The sequence below is a fragment of the Tenrec ecaudatus genome, chromosome 8 (genome assembly GCF_050624435.1).
Source record: "Tenrec ecaudatus isolate mTenEca1 chromosome 8, mTenEca1.hap1, whole genome shotgun sequence".
Classification (NCBI taxonomy): domain Eukaryota; kingdom Metazoa; phylum Chordata; class Mammalia; order Afrosoricida; family Tenrecidae; genus Tenrec; species Tenrec ecaudatus.
In genome coordinates this window covers 89,997,089-90,015,861 of record NC_134537.1, presented here as the reverse complement: position 1 = coordinate 90,015,861, position 18,773 = coordinate 89,997,089, and the positions used below count along the sequence as shown (strand labels likewise).

Here is an 18,773-nt window from a genome sequence, read left to right as displayed (position 1 = left end):
GTCTTCAGGCGTTAACTTCAGTGAAGGGGAGGCTGGCAGGAAGAGATGTGCTGGGAAAGCCTGGGAGGTTTGCGAGGTCGAAAGCAACACAGGCAAATGGTGTTCTGTATCCCTGGAGTAGTGGTTGTTCTGTGACCAGATGCTGGATGGACATGCAGGACGAACCGCTGTGGGAGGGAAGTCAGAGTGAAAATATGTGGATTTTACAGAGGGTGTTTGTATATGTGTATTTTGATGCAAATATATCTGAATGTGGTGGAGCATAAAGGGGGCAAAGTTAGGGAAAACATCTTTGACATAATCACCCTGATAGAATGAGTTGCTGGACCTTGGGGCTCAGGATTGTACTCCCAGGAGACATTTACGGTCAATTGGCATAATACAGTTCAAAAATATTTTCTACTTTATTCTTTGATAAGATCCCTGTGAATGTACTGCTGACAGGAAACTGCCACAAGTTCAGACTGGATCCAGAAGAGGACATGGGACGAGGGATATCTCATTGCTGATATCAGATGGATCTCAGCTCAAGACAGAAAATACCAGAAAGATAATTGTTTCTGTTCCATTGTACAAAGTTACTTTGACTGTGTGGGCCATAATAAACTGGGTGACCTTGAGAAGAATGGGTATTCCAGAGCACTTCATTGTGCTTGTTTGGAACTCTGACATGGGCCTCAAGGCAGTAGTGTGAACAGAACAAGGGAATACTGTGGCTTAAAATCAGGAAAGGAGCGTATTGGTTGATCTTGTCCCCGTACTTGTTCAAATTTCATGCTGAGCAAATCATCAGAGAAGATGGATTATATGAAGAAGAATGTGGAAGAAGACTTATTAACAGCTGTGGTATGCAAATGACACAACCTTGCTTGCTGAAAATGAGGCAAATTGCAGCACTTGCTGATGAAGATCAAGAATTGTAGCCTTTAGTGTGGATTACAACCCAATGTAAAGAAGACCCAAATCCTCACAACTCGACCAATAGGTAACACGATAAATGGAGAAAGGTTGACATTGTCAAGGATTTTTTTTCTTAATCATCTTATTGAGGGCTCTTACAGCTCTTAAAACAATTTGTACATCAAATGTATTACATTTGTGCCTATGTTGCCATCATTTCCAAAGCATTTTCTTTCTACTTGAGCCCTTGGTATCAGCTCTTCTTTTCTTCCCCTCCCTCCCTCATTCTCCCATCCTCATGAACCATTGATAGATTATAGTTAATTGTTATTTTCATATCTTATGCTGTCTGCTGTCTTCCCATGTTTCTGTTGTTAGTCCCCTGGGGTAGAGTGTGGGGTTATACATTGATCATTGTGATTGGTTCCCCCCCCCCCCCCTTTACCTTCCCTCTCATGGTATCTGACCTGGATTCCACGTGTCGAGAGCTCTTACCTGTACACGCCAGATTTGTAAGGTGGGACGCGGTCATGTTAGTGACATTGTCAAGGACTTTGTCTTGCGTGGATCCACAATGCTCATGGACGCATGCAGTAGCCAAGAGATCCAAAGATGTGGTGGTTTAGGTAAATTTGCTGCCCAGGAGTTCTCTAGAGTATTGAAGAGCAAGGATGTTAACTTTGAAGATTAAGGTGGTGCCTGACCCAGGTCATGGTATCAATACCTCTATTGCATCATCTGCATGTGAAAAGTTGGACATTCACTAAGGAAGACCATAGAAGAATTGATGTATTTGAGTTGCGCTGGAGAAGAATATTGAAAGTACCATGGACTGCCAAAAGCACAGACTGAACTGTCCTGGGAGAAGTCTGTCCAGGGTCCTTAAGAGGCGAGGATGGCAAGACCTCATCTTACATACTTTGGACATCCTCTCAGGAGAGACCAGGCCCTGCAGAAGTGTGTTGTGTTTAGTAAAGTGGAAGGTTGGCAAGAAAGAGGTAGGCCTTCAGTGAGATGATTGACACAGTGGCTGCTCCAGTGGGTCCAGGAACGGGAACGACGGTGCAGGCCTGTGTAGTGCTTTGTTCTGTTGAGAATAGGGTCACTATGGGGGGAGCAGACTCAATGGCAACTAAGAACAACATTTTGATACATGATCACTGGGATCTTAAGAGCTCATGAGAAGTCATGGAAGGTTCAACTCTTGGGCTCTTTGCAATAAGAGGAAAGAATGAAAATCAAAAGAAAAATGAAAACAGTTAGTTCAAAGAAGTACTGAACCTCTTCAACTTTTGCCTACACAGCCCTGAAACCAGAACTAGATGATGCCTGGCTGCTATTGTCAATTTGCTCTGAAAAGAATCACTTTAGAAAGTCCTAGATACAGAATGGGAGAAAACTCTGAAACCAAGCTCAGAATGTTAGGAGAGCAGATTTCCTGGTCAGGCAGAGTCTTAGGGGACCCATGAGACTGTGTGGCCCTTAGTCACCCTTCAGTTTGGAATTGAGCTTGCTCCCATCCAGCTTGGAATAAGCAACTAGGAACAAGAGGGCTCCATATACTCCAGACTAAGTTCAAAGTGTTGGGAAGAAGGAGGAATGGAAATAGGAAACCAGGGAGGAACTAGGATCAGTGGTAAGAAATATGAGTTTCAACAAAGCATGTATGAATTATTGGGTGGAAAACTGGTGATCTGATTTGCTAACTTTTACCTAATTCATAATACAGATTTTAAAACAAAATTAACCTCATTGAGATGCCCTGAGTTTTGAAAAGATAATGAGACCTCTAGTATGGTTTTCTATTGTTGCAAATAATTCCCTCATTGTGCATCTGTTGCATCCTTTCCCCTAGGTGTTTTTTTCATAAGCTTACTCAACCATCTTTGCATGTTGCTTCAGGTGACACCAAGGAGATCAAATTGAAACGAGGAATAAGCAGACCTAATATAACCAAATGGGTCTGTGAAAGAGCCTGCGAGTTTTGGTCCTTAATTGTTGAGTTAGTGGTATAGTTATCCACTTGCCATAAACAAATGCATAGTTTTGATTTCTTAATTCTGATTATTGAGGGACAACCTCTTATGACTTCTTGACTGTGGTATATACCTTTGTTACACAATTAGGATAAAAATACTAGTTTCAGACTTTTTCTATACATAAGTAAGAAATTTTAAAAATTGACAGAATGCTATGATTTACTTGGAATATTGGAAGACCAGTGAAAGAGGCCGATCTTTTCTTATGGTAGTTAGTTCTGTGACTCACACTCTGCCAGGCCGCTTTTCTTATTACGTTAATTTGCATTGATTACATTTCCACACATTACAGGTGAGAGGGTACATTTAAAAATCATTTTATTGGGGGCTCTTAGAGCTCTTATCACACCCATACATATATGCATCCATTGTGTCAAGCACATTTGTACATACGTTGTCATCATCATGTTCAAAATACTGTCTTTCTAATTGAGGGCCCATTTTTTACATGGGTATGTTATTTGGAAAAAATACCGTATATATGAAATAAAAGAGATAGCTGAATTGTTTACTAACAATATACTTCTGAATTCTTATAGTAGAATTGAAAAGATTGCATTTTAGGGATTTCAAGCTTGCAAAGGTAGACCAATGTAGACCAACATTGGTGTAGAAATACAAGACTGTTGTTGATTGGCTCTCAGAAACATGTTTATAGAATGAATTTCATCCCTGATGAGCTGACTTAAAAAATGCAGAAGACTGAAGATGACATCTAGGTTTATGTACCAGAAGATCATTGATTCTACAGAACACCAACCAGGATAGTGCTAAAAATTAAAAGAAGCAAAAAAGAAAAAGAAGCCTGTGATTATTTGGCGGTAAAAAAATAGATTTCTCTGCTTTCAGACTTTTCAGGGGTTGATATGTTAATGTATGTTGTGAATCTCCAAGAAGGGTTTGTAATATGTAGAATGGCCTATATTTGACCCTGAAACTTTTCTAATCCCGTGGATGTCCTTGGCCTCAAGGGGAGTAGGAGAAAGGCAAGCTTTCATCCTTAACTTAGATGGGATTTATTTTAATTTTATTTTTTATTATTTTAAAGTATATTGGCACTCCACCTGTTGTGTAACTCAACAATTAAGTCATGTCAAGAGCTGTGCAGTCATCACCGTCAAGTCTAGAACCGTTTCTTCCTTGAACTTTTTCATGCGATTTTAAAATTGTGGCAAAGTAGACACAGCAAAACATCCTCCCAATTCTATAATTCAGTGCCATTGATGATTATACACTTTGTGTTGTACAACCATTACTGATACCCTTTTCCAAATTCTTCTATCACCATTAACATAAACTCAATCGATGCCCTCTAAGCAAAAACTCTTCCTCCACTCATGGTAACTCATAGGTCAGTGTTGTTTCTTTTATAGTGTTTTTTTTATGTAATAGTCACACATCATACATTCCCATTGTTAAATCACTTTTTCAGAGTTGCATAGACATCCCTCCTCACCTTTTCTCCCTGCCCCAAACCGGTGCATGCGTTGCTGTCTATGCGTCTACTCCTTCTGTGCTCCACACACGGAACAGAAGCGGTACAAAACAAAGCAGCAAGAGAACAGTAATAAAGATAAAAGTACCCAAGACCATAAAATTGGGTTTATTCCAGCCTTAGTTTCCCTATAATTACTTAGCACCCCTTCCTGATGTAGTTGCCCCTCCCCATTTTAACCACCATGCCCACCAACCAAAATATCCCTGCCGCCTCTGAAACGTATACAATGTACCCCCCAAATGTATAAATGTGCACCCAAAGCCAGGATTGTGTTGGGGTGAGCAGAGCTTTTGTGGTAGGCACTTTTCCCACTGGACGAGCATCAAGCAACTGGCTCAGTGTTCGTGCACCCAGTGGTGTCACCTGGGTTCTCTCTGGTCACTGAATTTTTTCATAATAACAGTTTTGCTTGAAACTCGCTTTTTTGTGATGGTTGATTTAAGAGAACAGTGTGTGGCTGTGAAATTTTGTTTCCTGCTCTGGAAAAATGCCGCAGAAACTGTTGTGATGTTGAACACAATTTACAAGGATAGCGCTCTGGGGAAAACTCAAGTGTATGAGTGGTTTTCTCCTTTCAAAAAAGGTGAAATGTTGATTAGTGACAAACATCCTACTGGATGCCCGTCAACTTCCTGAACAGACAAAAATATTTATTCATAGTGCATTTTGAGTTTATCCCACCAGGTCAGACTGCTAATCAAGCTTTCTATTTAAAGGTTCTGATAAGATTGCATAACAGTGTGTGACAAAAAAGGCCTGATATGTGACAGAGGAGGGGCTGGTTTCGCCAGGACAACGCACCTGCTCACACAGCCAGCTCAGTGTGCCAGTTTTTGGCAAAAAACAACATGCCTCTCTTGCCCTACACACCTTACTCACCTGACCTTGCTTCATATAACTTCTTTTTCACGAATGCAGAGGAACATGAAAGGACAGAGGTTTGGTGACATGGAAAAGGTGAAGGGAAAAATGAGGGCAGTGCTGTCAGCCATCCAAATGAGTCTGAAAACTGTTTCCAAGAATGGAATCACAGATTTGACAAATGTATTAAGTGTAATGCAGAGTCCTTTGAAGGTGATAAGGTTATTTTGTTAAAAAAATTTTTTTTAATATGTAGCATTGGAAGGAGGGGGGTACAAAATGGACTTTTTTGGAGTACCCCTCATAGGTTTTTCCCTTCTCTGGTTGTAACTTGAATTTCTAGAAAGATTCCCCTGCCATTCCTGTGGCAGCTCTGTAGATTTGTCACAGCCTTGTCTCAGTGTTGTATAGCTTCAAGTGGAAGGTCTTCACCCTCTTCCCCTTGCTTGAAGGAGTGACCCCAACCAGTGCGAAGTCTACTCTTTCAGGATTCGTAGGACGTGCACATTAGGTGGGTGATGAATGATTCGTGGGCAGTAGGCAGACTTTCTACCCCTTTGTTTGGGAATTCGTCTCTAAGATTTGTTTAATTGGGGTTTCTTACAGTAGTGGACTCACACAATATTTGTCCTTTTGTGATTGACTGACTTCACTCAGCACAAAGGTTTCCAGTGCCTTCCCTGTTAGGTGGTGCTTCATGCTCTCATCACTTTCCTTTAGGAATGCATAGTAGATCATAGTTTCTTTACTACAGAGGAATTGCTGTCTGGTCCCTCCCTCTCTTTAGCCTCATTGTTGACTATTTTCCCCCTCACTTTCTTCTCCTCCCTATCCCTAATACCACATATCTGACTGTCCTGGGTGGAAGTCAGTCATTTCTGCCTCACAGGTTTCTCCTTCGAGAATAGTGGAAACATCCCCTCCTCAGTAAACATTGGCACCTCTGGGTGTATTTACACCCGCTTCCTGTCGGTTTCGTGTGCCGTCCTCTCACGGCATCACAGAGGCCCTGCACGTCTGTATTTGTGCACTGTAGGAAAGGGCACACATAATGTAACGCAGGCTTTTACTCTGCTTCTGTTGACTATCCTAACAATAATGATCGGAAAGAGTGATTTTGATAGTAATTGTATCTAATTTTAAGAATTATAGAGCTGCTATTTTATTTGTTTTTATTCTTTTTCTTTGATAAAAGAGATGACAGTCCCAACTCCTAAAGAAACAGTGGAGTGCTCCTGAGCTGTGTAGCTGTCATTATACCTGGGCACTGTTGGTGTGCCGCCTCTGTGCCTTTCTCGTTGTGTGTGTGTGTACCTGTGCGCCGACAGTCATTTTTGTGTCTCTTTCCACAGGCACGCCATGTATCAGCAGAACAAAGAGAATTTCCAGGATGAGTGTGCCAAGCTTCTGGTTGGCAATATCATTATAACCCGGTACAACAACCGTACCTACCGGGTTGATGATGTGGACTGGAATAAGACTCCAAAAGATAGCTTCACAATGTCCGATGGGAAGGACATCACATTCCTGGAATATTACAGGTACAGTTTGCGGGGTGTGCGCCCACAGTTTCTACTACTCTCGCAGAACATAATGCTCCTTAATAGCGCATGATTTGACACTTTGAAAATAACGGCGTTGGCGATGTGCCTGAGCTAGAATGAGCTCGTTTGTGGGGTTCAACCTGTTGGGGCTGCCCTCACAGATTCATTTCTTTCAGTAGTTGTGGAGGTTACTGTGCAAATTAATCACAGATGTTTGAATTGTGTTTATTTTTCTGGTTTGCTTAGGAGTCTGGATTCAAAGATTAAATTCAAGTCTTAATCATTTTATCGTTCCAAGTTGCCTAAACCTTTTATATAGTCGGCTGCAGCGTTTAATAAGCTCTCCCATATGCCTCATCTTACTTCTGGGTTAAATTTGCAGTGTAACACAAACCTGCTTTTTTCCCAGTTACAAATTATGATCTATTTCAGATGGATCCGTCCCAAAGGGTGTTGTGCAAATTGTGTACCCCAGTCCTGGTTAAAGCACACAAGACCTGTTTTCAGTGGGACATCCCCTTACAGAAGGGTCGAGCCAGCCAGGGTGCAGTATAGCACCGATGAAACACAACATTCCTCTAATTCTTTAATGCTTCTCCCCCTCCCCCCACACACTATCATATCCCCAGTTATACCTTTAAAATCCTGCTAGATGAGAGCATATACACTGGTACAGATAAGAGCTCTCGATATATGGACTCCAAGAGAGAGAAACCCATCAGGAACAGTAATGGGAGGATGGATACCATGAGCCTAGGGGGCAGGTCGGGGAGAAAGGGGGAGCCAACTGCAGTGATTGATGTTTAATCACGCACACCCCCAGGGGGATGAACAACAGACACATGGGTGAAGGGAGACATCAGGTGGTGTAAGAAAAAAATAATTTATAATTTATCGTGGGTTCAAGAAGGTGGGAGGGTGTGAGGGTGTGGCAGGGTGGGAAATAAATGAGGCGCTGATATCAAGGAGTAAGAATTTCCTGCTAATGAAGATTTTAAACTTGGCTCTCTTAGGGAAGTTAAAAGACAATCATTGAAAATGTGGGTCAGATAGAAAATGTTTTGAAAAGGATGATGGCAACATATGCACAAATGTTCTTGACACAGTGGATGCATAGATTGTTATAAGAGATTTCAGAGCCCCAATAAAATGGTTCAAAAACAAAACACAAGACTGTCGTGCTCTAAGGGTGGTGGTGATGCTTCTGAAAGTTGTTCTTGCCTCCACCCCGCTCCAGCAAAAACTACGGGATCACAGTCAAAGAGGAAGACCAGCCACTGCTGATCCACAGACCCAGTGAGCGGCAAAATAGCCAAGGCACGGTGAGGAGGGCTGGCAGCACCAGAGCACAAACCCTGCGTTTTTGCCACGTGCTTTGTGTATTCTCCAAGGCTTTGTGGGAGTCATGGCTCAGTGATTACTGAGTAGGGGAAAGTTGTGCAGAGTTTCGTTGTCTCAGCTCACCAGTTGCTGCTTCACATTGGCACTTACTTACTGCCGCTGCTGACTCGTACAAAACCCTGTAGGATAGGGTGGAGCTGCCCCCAGGGGTTTCCCAGGCTGTAACCGCTATACCTCTTGACAGGAGTTGAAAGCCTCATCTTTCTCCCAGTTCACATTGGTAGGCTATGCTTTGGAAGTGTCCACAAGGAGGAGCTAAATATCTACATGGACAATGATTTAGGTTAAAGGAGTAAGAATTTCCTGCTAATGAAGATTTTAAACTTGGGTCTTTTAGGAAATTATAACTACGGGTCAGAATGGAGTTGACTTGATGTCAGTAGGTTGGTTTGGGTGAGGGTTGGGGGAAGCTCCTTGACACCTGACTCCGCTGCCTTGAAAGTAAGGCTGAAGATCTTAAGTCTATGAGGAGGCAGACCCTGGGGACAGTAGTCACGCAGTCAGCTGCTAACCAAAACGTTTGAACCCACCAGCAGCTCCCCACCTTCAAGATGTGACAGTCTGCTTTTATAAAAATTTCAGTGCGGGCAACCCCAGGGGTAGTTCTATTCTGTCTTACAAGATCGCTCGCTGAGTCACAATCGACTTGATGGCAGTGAGTTTGGATTTTGCTTTTGGTCTTAGCATTGCCTTCGGGGTCAAGAGGGAAATATATATATATATTTCTATTTTTAAGTTATTTGCCTCTTTTCTGACAGTTTTATGCGTTTTCCTTTATTTACTATAAGCCTGTGCTGTTACTGAGGCATGGGGGAGGGCAGGTGTGGTGGTGGTGGTGAAATGGTTGTAGCGTTGTATTACTCTCTTTATCGGGGCTTTTACATTCCTTTGTACTATAATCCTATCACTACTGGACCAGTCCAGGGCTGTGGCGTATCTTGTACAGGCCAGGGGATGGTAGCCTTTCTTATTCCCTTGTTTTCCCTCCCTGTTCTTTCTTCAAAGTTGCTAAAAGGTGAAATACTGCTCCTGCCGGAGCTGTCCTTCATGACCGGGATCCCAGAGAAAATGAAGAAGGACGTCAGAGCCATGAAGGTGGGAGTGCTGCCACGTCCAGCAGGAAACGCTTTGTTTAAACAGGAAGTCTTTTGAATCGTGGTTTGCGCTAGGACCAGACGAGGTTCAGCCTCTAAGATTGGCACTGTTACAGGTCTTGTTTTCTCGGTTCCACTTCTGTAAAGCACAGTACATTTCTTTTCCCACACACAGTGTGAAAAGTCCAATAGAATCGCTTTGGAAGGTTGTTAGGGCTGTCTTTTCCCATCAGAATGCAAGCTGGTCATATGACCAGAAATGAGCTTCTTTGGAAGCTGCAAATTATTCCAACATTTTTTTGTAAGCCTTCCATTTATTTTAAGGTGAGGAGCTAATGTAGCAAAAGGGTGGGAATGTATCTTGTGAGACTTTGAAGTTTATAGAGAAATGTTGTGCTCAGTCCTTCAGAGAATAATAGAGAAGCTGAGGTGTGTGCAGCAGCCCAGGCAGTGCTGAGTCCAGAACCCGCTTGCTTAACCTTCACACTCAGTGATCCCTCAGGCTTGCTGCACTCAGCTACTCTCTGCTGCCTCATTTTGCCAATTCTTAGCTGTCTCCTCCTGGGATTCTTGTATCTCTCGGGTGCCACGTTTTGTTTAATAAGGAGCCTGAGGTGAAATTCTTCTAAGAGACTTCTTTCAAACTTACCTTTGGATACTTCTGCTCTGAACAAGGCCCCTTCCTTACAACTCCAAGTTATCTAATGGCCGTATGACCACAGAGCTAGTCCCACAGTCCTGCAGGCTCCCCGCCCCTGATGGCTGCCTCCCAGGGAGCAGCTGTTCCACTCATCAGGCCAAGAAGAATAAATCAAGAATTCGCTTAAATGTTACACAATCAATTGTATAAAGCACATCCGCACATTCCCCGCCCCAATCATTCTCAAAGCATTTGCTCTCCACTTAAGCCCTTTGCATCAGGTCCTCTTTTTTTTATATATGTATGGATTGTGATAAGAGTTTTATGAGTCCCTAATAAAATGTAAAAAAAGAAAAGAGAAAAAAAATGATTAGGGCAAAGAATGTACAGATGTGCTTTATACAATTGATGTATGTATATGTATGAACTGTGATAAGAATTGTATGAGCCCCTAATAGTTAAAATAAATAATTTTTTTAATGTTACACAATCGCCAAACATAGCTGTTAGAAATTCTTTCAAAATAAGTAAATCAATTGCCTACATCGGCCCAATACTATGACAAGGTCTAGGCAAAAAAAAGTGTCTTGGTGGCATCGAATGGCTGATAGAGTTGCAGAAAGTATAAAACTAGAGGTGGTTTTTCACTTACTTGCATTTGCCTGGATGCCTGGGTCATGACATGGTTTATTTTTTATTTTCTGTTTTGCTTAAATATTAAGGAGGTATAGTCAAACTCTTTTTGCGCCTGTCTGATTTGTCTTTTCAGAATTTTAAATTGAGAACATGTTTGGGAAAGATGAGATGTGTGGATGTCATGAGAGAGAATCAATAACATTTAAAATGTTTACTTTCTCCCGCATTCATCTTTTTGGGAAATTTTTACTAAATTTCACGAAGAGATAACTAACTCTTTGATTTCAACAATGAGGTTTCTTGTAGAGACATTTTAGGAGGAATTGGATTATTTAAGCTCATATTAGATAAAACAGTACTTAGGAGTTAACTTCATTTCAATTTTATTTAGGATTTGACCCAGCAGGTCAACCTGAGCCCTAAACAGCACCATAAAGCTTTGCAGTGCTTGTTGCAGAGAATTTCAGACAATGAGACAGCCAACAATGAAATGGCACGTTGGGGTCTCTGTCTTCAGAAGGATGTACATAAGGTAAACTCGAAGGACGTGTGGTGGGGATAGGAAGAGCATGAAATATGGGTTTAAGAGCTTTGTGAGGCTGAATGATAACTCTACTCTGCCATTATTTTGGAGTTTTCCCACCCCACGCCCACCCAAACACGACCCTTGCATTTACTTATTTGCTAGTCTGGCAGGTTTGCTTCCTGCAGAACCCCATAGCGATCTAAGCTATTGACTTTCTAGTCAAAGAGATATCAAAAGGAGGAGTGTTTTGCTTGTTTGTTTGCTTTAGGAGCATTTTTAACTTAATATTTCATTTTAGCATCCATTAAAATTTTTCATTTGATTTTCATTAGCAAAATATTTCATTTTAAAATTCATTAAAAATAACAATTTTTAATGTTGCATGTACCATATATACTCGAGTATAAGCTGACCCGAATATCAGCCGAAGCACCCAGTTTTACCACAAAAACTGCATTAAAAATGCGCTGAAAAACTTGGCTTATACACGAGTATATACGGTACCTTTTAATCTTACCTTTAAAAATATTTTTAAGAACTTTATTTCTTTTTCTTTCTCAATTAATTTGGCCTTCCTTGGCTATACAGTTGTCATTTTTTCTGTTGGCATGAGAGTCTCAGACTACAATCTAATTTTTCTTTTGCCCCAAAGTTTTGCCTCATCATCTTAGTTTTATTTGTGCAGCCACGGCCCATAGTAGAGAGATAGTATAGGACGATAATTACATCTGTGAGCTTTTTGGTTTGAATCCTAGCTTTACCATTTGCCATCTTGGTAGCTTTGAGTGGCTTATCCAGCATCTCTGAGCCACTGTTTTCTTGTCTATAGAATGAAGATCATGACTGAGTTTAAAAAGTTAGATGACAAAACTTCAACATGAGATCTGGAATATAGCAAGTGCTCAATCAATAATGTTACCTATTGTTATTTTGTACCTTTTTTTTAGATTTTACCACAACAATGAATTCTAATCTCTCTTTAGTTCACTTACATTTCAAATTCATTCCTTGTTAAAAATGATACTTGTCCCTTGATTGTTAAAGTAATGTAAAGAAAAGGAAATTATAAATAAGGAAAATTTTGAAATGTTAGAAAATGCAAAGTAGGAAATAATAATTGCACGATCTAAAGATTGTATCCCATGTACACTGATACAGATCAGAGCTTGAAACCCAGGGAAGCCAGGACAGATAAACCCCTCAGGACCAATAATGAGAGTAGCGATACCAGGAGGGGAAGGGAAGGTGGGGTAGAAAGGGGGAACCGATCACAAGGATCTACATAGAACCCCCTCCCTGGGGGATGGACAACAGAAAAGTGGGTGAAGGGAGACATCGAACAGTGTAAGACATGGAAAAAAATGTTTACAAATTATCAAGGGTTCGTTCATAAGGGAGACGAGTGTGGGGAGGGAGGAGAAAAAAATAAGCTGATACCAAGGGCTCAAGTAGAAAGAAAATGTTTTGAAAATGAAGATGGCGACATATGCACAAATGTGCTTGACACAATGGATGCATGTATGGATTGTGATGATAGTTGTATGAGCCCCCAATATAATGTTGTTGTTTTTTAAAAAGATCATATTTGAGACACATAGAAAAGATAATATTTTCAGTGTATTTCTTTTTCATAGGATGTTGTTCTATGAGAATAAATTTCTTATAAAACTTTCATTATACTATGTATATAGTCTTACATCTTTTTCTGCTTTATTATATCATGAACATGTTTTCATGTAATTAATTGTTACTTGAATGTATAGGAAGTATAAGCCAAAGAAGAAAAATGTCTACCTATAATCTGACTAGATCAGAATAGCCACTGTGCACATTTTGAATTATATTTTTCCAGTGTTTTTCATTTTTATTTTTTGGTATACACACATACACATACACATTGTATGTATTCATGTGGTTTCCTTCCTCCCCCCCACACACAAATACGTTTTAAATGTTTTCCTATACCACTTAATTTTCTTGAATTATTTTAATGATTGATGATGTTTCACTTTATTAAGTTTCCTAGCCCTACATAATTAAATTGAATTTACTGATTTTCTATAAATAGTGGTGTAAAAAATAGTGATGTAATGATCATACTTGTAAGTAAATCTTTGAGTATATCGTTGTTTATTTACTTGGGTTTGTGTAAAATTATCAAGTCAGGATTTTGATAGTTTTATTGCTTTTATTATATATTGCCACATTGCCCTTCAGAAAGAGTCAATAATTGTTTTGAGCAGAAGATGAGAGAATCTGTTTTTTTCCACCTTGCTAGTATTGAGTTTTGTTGTTAACAAAATATTTTTAAATTTGATTTTTTTATTATAGATAATTGTTACCCCCCCCCAAAATAAAAACCAAAGCAAACAGTAGAGATCATAAAGATACAACCTTTATAATTATATGTATCCCCCAAAGATAATCACTGCCAAGGTTGAGCTCATTCAATTTTTATGATATATGCATTATTTAATTTTGCAATGATGGGTGCATATTAAATGTAGGAAGGAAATGATTTGAATAATAGTAAAATAGTTCATTATGTAGATGTATCATCTAGTTATTGCATATTAAGATCAAATCAATTTATTCATATTTATTGTTCTTTACCTAACTTGTTCTTTCATTACATTTATGACTTTTTCCTTTCAATTTTTTTCTTGTAGAAAGTGCATTAGTAGTCTTGTGTTTAGTCTCTCTAAGAAAATCTACCTATTATTTCTTCTTTCATTTGTTTTTTCCTTAAAATATTTTCAAAGATTATTTTCCTGTTGACTTTGAAATCAATTGTTTTACATTTGTTCGCTGTTTCAAAGAGACAGTGTTTTCTAATTCTCATCTTGTGAAACCGCCTTGTAAACTTTAATAATGAAAGAGCAATGCTTATCATAATTTTACTTGTGTTATGTTCAGGTTCTTAATGACAGACTCTCACTGTTGGCAGTTGATGCTTTCTGCCATTCTCAAAAATTATAGCAGGGAAAAAGAAAAAAATTTATAGCAGAAACAAACCCGTATGATGGCGCTGACAAGACCTCAGGGAAGTTACTGTCAGTGTATTTCTAATTACTGTTTATAGATGGCTGCTGTCATCGTTTTTTGGCTTTCTGTTTAGATTGAAGGCCGCATTCTACCAATGGAAAGAATTAACCTAAGAAATACTTCATTTACCACATCTCAGGAACTCAACTGGGTAAAGGAAATAACCAGAGACCTTTCCATTTTAACTGTAAGTGCATTTTTAATGATAAATATTGGACCAGTCTTAAAGTGTGCACATTAGGAAGCAGAAATGATAGTGTCCTCCTTCTGCATTCTGTGACACAAAGGGGCCCTTCACACAGAGCCAGTGGATGAGCTGTTGGAGAAAAGTCTTTGCCTGACCACAGCCGAGTGAAGCCACCATGGCGTTTTCTGTTTCGTCCTTCCATCTCTCTCTCCCCCTTGTGGCTTCCTGGAGCATTTTTTTATCCACGAAAGATGTAAAATTGGTGTAAAAGTCAGACAGTATCCTACCAAGTCAACTAATGTCTTCGTTCTTTCCATCAATGAGCAAAATGATATATAATTATTTGAAAATATTTTTGTTAACCTGGTTTTTATGGTCATATATAAAGTAGATATAGCTGTTTTCAAAACTTTTAGTAGAATATAATACATAGAGAAAAAGTATACTTATAAATGAATTTTCACAAATTAAACAGACCTGTGCAATCAGTGCAAAGGATTAAGAGAGCGTGTTAGTAGCACTCCAGAACCCTCCGTGCTCTCAGTCTCTCCCGTTCATCCCACACATAGCAAGGATGGCTCTTAGATTCGTCTGAACTATGTTTGCATTTCATATTTAGATAGAATCATGGAGTCTGAGGGGGCCATCAAGAAATTCATGGGAAAATGGAATTAAAAGAGAGAGTCTTTCCATTAACTCTTTGAAGCCCCTTTGTATACATTCTTTTATATCTGGCTTCTTTCTACCTTGTGTTGGTGAGTTTCAGCCATATTTTCAGATATGGTTGTAGATCTTCCATTCTCATCACTGTATAGTATTTTATAATGAGAAAGTGTGAGAGCTTATTAACCACACACATATGTATTAGTAATATGAATTGGATAAGATAGGACTTGAGAGAGTGAAATAGTAATTTATTTTCAAGTATAAACCCCCTGACTGAGTTGGAGTGTTTAAGATATGTGGCATGCTGAAATGTCCTGTGGTTGTTTCTAGATCCCCATGCATTTCTGGGCACTGTTTTACCCAAAGAGAGCAGCAGATCATGCCCGAGAGCTGGTTAACACACTGCAGAAGATAGCGGGCCCTATTGGCATTCAAATGAACCCACCAGCCTGGGTTGAACTCAAGGATGACCGGGTGGAAACCTACATCAGAACAATTCAATCCCTGTTGGGAGCTGAGGTAACAAGTTGATTTTGAGTAAATTTTTAGAAAGCCTGTTCTATAATGCTTGCACACTTGCTTTTAAATTATCTTGGTTTATTCTGTCAGTCTGATGGAAATGATGTTCAGATATCTATATCTTACTCATAAAGTATTGAATGGAAAACGTATCTTTTTCCCGTTGGTCATTTTTGCTTCTTTCATTTTAGGTTGGCACTCAACTTACTTCAGTCTTCTTTTCCTCGTGTGTTAGCTAGAGAGTAGCTGACTGGGCTTTGCTGTGTTATCTATAGAACATGCTGTACTCAGGAACAGCTCCATACTCCAGATTCTGAGCTGTCACAGTCTGGTCTGACTCAAGATTCAAATTGTTCTGGTGATGAAGTTGGCAGATGGCCTATCAACTTGGTCTGAGCACCAATCAGAAACACGGAGCTAAGCAGGTTACAGCACTCACAGCTCAGTAGTTCAGGTCTTTCAGTTCTATTCTGTTTATAACTAAGAGGAACAAGATTATGAAGGGAATAAAATGAAGAGGTAAAGACTTTGGAAAGAATGCATTTTGTCATTGAGTGAAAGAGTTGGTTTGGTTTTGGTGAGCCCAACAGTGGAATTAGATTATATTGGCATCATTTGCTTTCTCACTTTGAACCATTGCTCTTAGTGCACAGCATTGTGGGTGCGCCCTTAGGCTTTCTTTTGCACACCTTTTCTTAACTTTAACTCCTGACCTCCATGCCTATCACAGGCAACCCAGACCTCCCCCTTAAGCCTCATCCTTGGCAAACTCTGCTCTGCATGCCAGAGACTACCCAGTTTAGTACGTGAAATCCTTCATTTCATCTCTTGTATTCTCTTTATGAGCACAAACAGCCACCAATTTTCTTTTTTAATCATCTTATTGGGGGTTCATACAACTCTTATCACAATCCATTCATACATCAGTTGTGAAAAGCACATTTATACATTCATTACCCTTATCATTCTCAAAACATTTTCTCTCCACTTAAGCCCCTGGCATCAGTTCCTCTTTTTCCCCTCCCTTCCCACTCCCCCTGCCTCATGAACCCTTGATAATTTATAAATTATTATTTTGTCATATCTTACACCATCCGATGTCTCCCTTCACCCACTTTTCTGTTGTCTATCCCTCAGGGAGGAGTTTATATTTAGATCCCTGTAATCGGTTCCCCCTTTCTACCCCACCCTTCCTCTACCCTCCCGGTATCACCACCCTCACCACTGGTCCTGAAGGGATCATCCATCCTGGATTCCCTGTGTTTCCAGTTCCTATCTGCACCAGTGTACCATCCTCTGGTCTAGCCAGATTCGTAAGGTAGAATTGGGATCATGATAGTTAGGGCGAGGAAACATTTAGGAACTAGAGGAAAGTTGTATGTTTCATCATTGCTATGCTGTACCCGACTGGCTCATCTTGTCCCTGCGACCCTTCTGTATGGAGATGTCCAGTGGCCTACAGATGGGCATTGGGTCCCCACTCTACTCTCCCCCTCATTCACCATGATGTGATTTTTTTGTTCTTTGATACCTGATCCCTTTGACACCTCGTGTTCACACAGACTGATGTGCTTCTTCCATGCGGGCTTTGCTGCTTCTGAGCTAGATGGCTGCTTGTTTACCTTCAAGTCTTTACGATCCCAGACCCTATGTCTTTTGATAGCTGGGCTCCATCAGCTTTCTTCACCATATTTGCTTATGCACCTGCTTTGTCTTCAGTGATTATGTCAGAAAGGTGAGCATCATGGAATGCCAGTTTAATAGAACAAAGTATTCTTGCATTGAGGGAGTACTTGAGTAGAGTCCCAATGTCCTTCTACCTTAATACTAAACCTGTAAATATATGCACGTAGCTCTATTTCCCCATTTTCATATAAATATATTTACACATGTACATGCCTTTATTTAGACCTCTATAAGTGCCTTTGCCTCCTAGCTCTTTCCTCTATTTCCGTTGACTTACCTCTTGTCCCACTATCATGCTCAGTCTTCATTTGGGTTTCAGTAATTCCTCCTGGTTACATTACCCTTGATCATGCCCTACCAGACCTCCTACATGCTCCTCACCACCATTTTGGATCACTTGTTGTTCCCTTGTCCCTGGGTTTGTTAACATCACTTCCTTTCCCCCCACCTCCCCCTCTCCCATGTCCCCCCAGGACTGTCGGTCCCATTGTTTTCTCCTCCAGATTGTTCATCCAGCCTATCTTATTTAGATAGACCTGTGGAGATAATAACATGCCCCAAAATAAGACAGAGCAAAACCAGGCAGCAACATACAACAAAACAACACCAACAAGCCAATAACAACAAAGCAAAACACAACAATAAGAAAGAAAAGCTTGTAGTTAATTCAAGGACTCTTCGTTGGCCTTTAGGAGTGGTTTCCAGATGAGTCTGATGGGGTGCCAAGCCCCAGCCCCAAAGTCTAGTACTCCTTGCTGTTCTGTTGTATGCCCTTAGTGTTTTGCCTCGCTATGATGGGATCAGATAGGGTGCAATTCCCATATTGTGTCTCCAGTGTTGTCCCTTTAGGGCTATGGGTCAGTGAGGGATGTCATGTCTCATAGTGAGACTAGCCCTATGGTCCTCTCTGTGCATTGGCTGCTCTGAGCAGAAATATCATCATCAAGGCCTGGTGGGCCAGGATGTGCTCCACTCTGTCTTCCTCCCCCTTCATTTGCTCCCATGTGCTCTGATCAGACACATCCCTCTCCTAGAGCTACAGCTTCAGTGCTGTCCTCTGAAATAAATTCTTCTGGGGGGAGGGGCAGGTGTCCATGTATTGGGGATGGGGGCCGGTCCCTCAGACCTCTCCACTGGTTCCTTACTCCGTGTTGGCATGTTGCATTCACATCTTATAGCACCGGGTTGAAGTAGCCAGCAATTTTCAAGTGGCATGGACATGAGCTTCACTTGTCATATTTACGTAATTGATATTGGTCTTGCTGCCTTTCGCTCACTCTTGGAATGCTCCCTTTGTCAGGCCACACGCTCATCAGTTCATATGGGCCACAGCGCTAACAAAGGAGGGAAGCGGGTGGGCTAAGAGAGGGGTACAGTGAGCTAAGGGGTAGTCTCTGTGACTTTTCATTCTGTAGGGATCAAGCCCAGTATTGCCAGATTGATTTTGCATTTGTTCGTTTTTCAATAGAAGTCCAAAGTATAGATTGGCATATATGCATCTCCTTATTTTTAGATGTTGAATTAATAAAAA

The 18,773-nt window shown here is 40.5% G+C and overlaps 1 protein-coding gene across 2 annotated transcripts in view; it reads left to right on the top strand.

The window, feature by feature from the left end:
• The window catches only part of PIWIL2 (piwi like RNA-mediated gene silencing 2), a 76,033-nt gene that overhangs the window by 23,500 nt on the left and 33,760 nt on the right, over positions 1–18,773 (top strand). For both annotated transcript variants that reach the window (XM_075555720.1, XM_075555719.1), the window contains exons 10-15: positions 6,651–6,839; positions 8,080–8,164; positions 9,249–9,338; positions 11,005–11,145; positions 14,258–14,371; positions 15,368–15,556. In XM_075555720.1, coding sequence (XP_075411835.1) covers positions 6,651–6,839; positions 8,080–8,164; positions 9,249–9,338; positions 11,005–11,145; positions 14,258–14,371; positions 15,368–15,556 — 808 coding nt within the window. The remainder of the gene's footprint in view (positions 1–6,650; positions 6,840–8,079; positions 8,165–9,248; positions 9,339–11,004; positions 11,146–14,257; positions 14,372–15,367; positions 15,557–18,773) is intronic.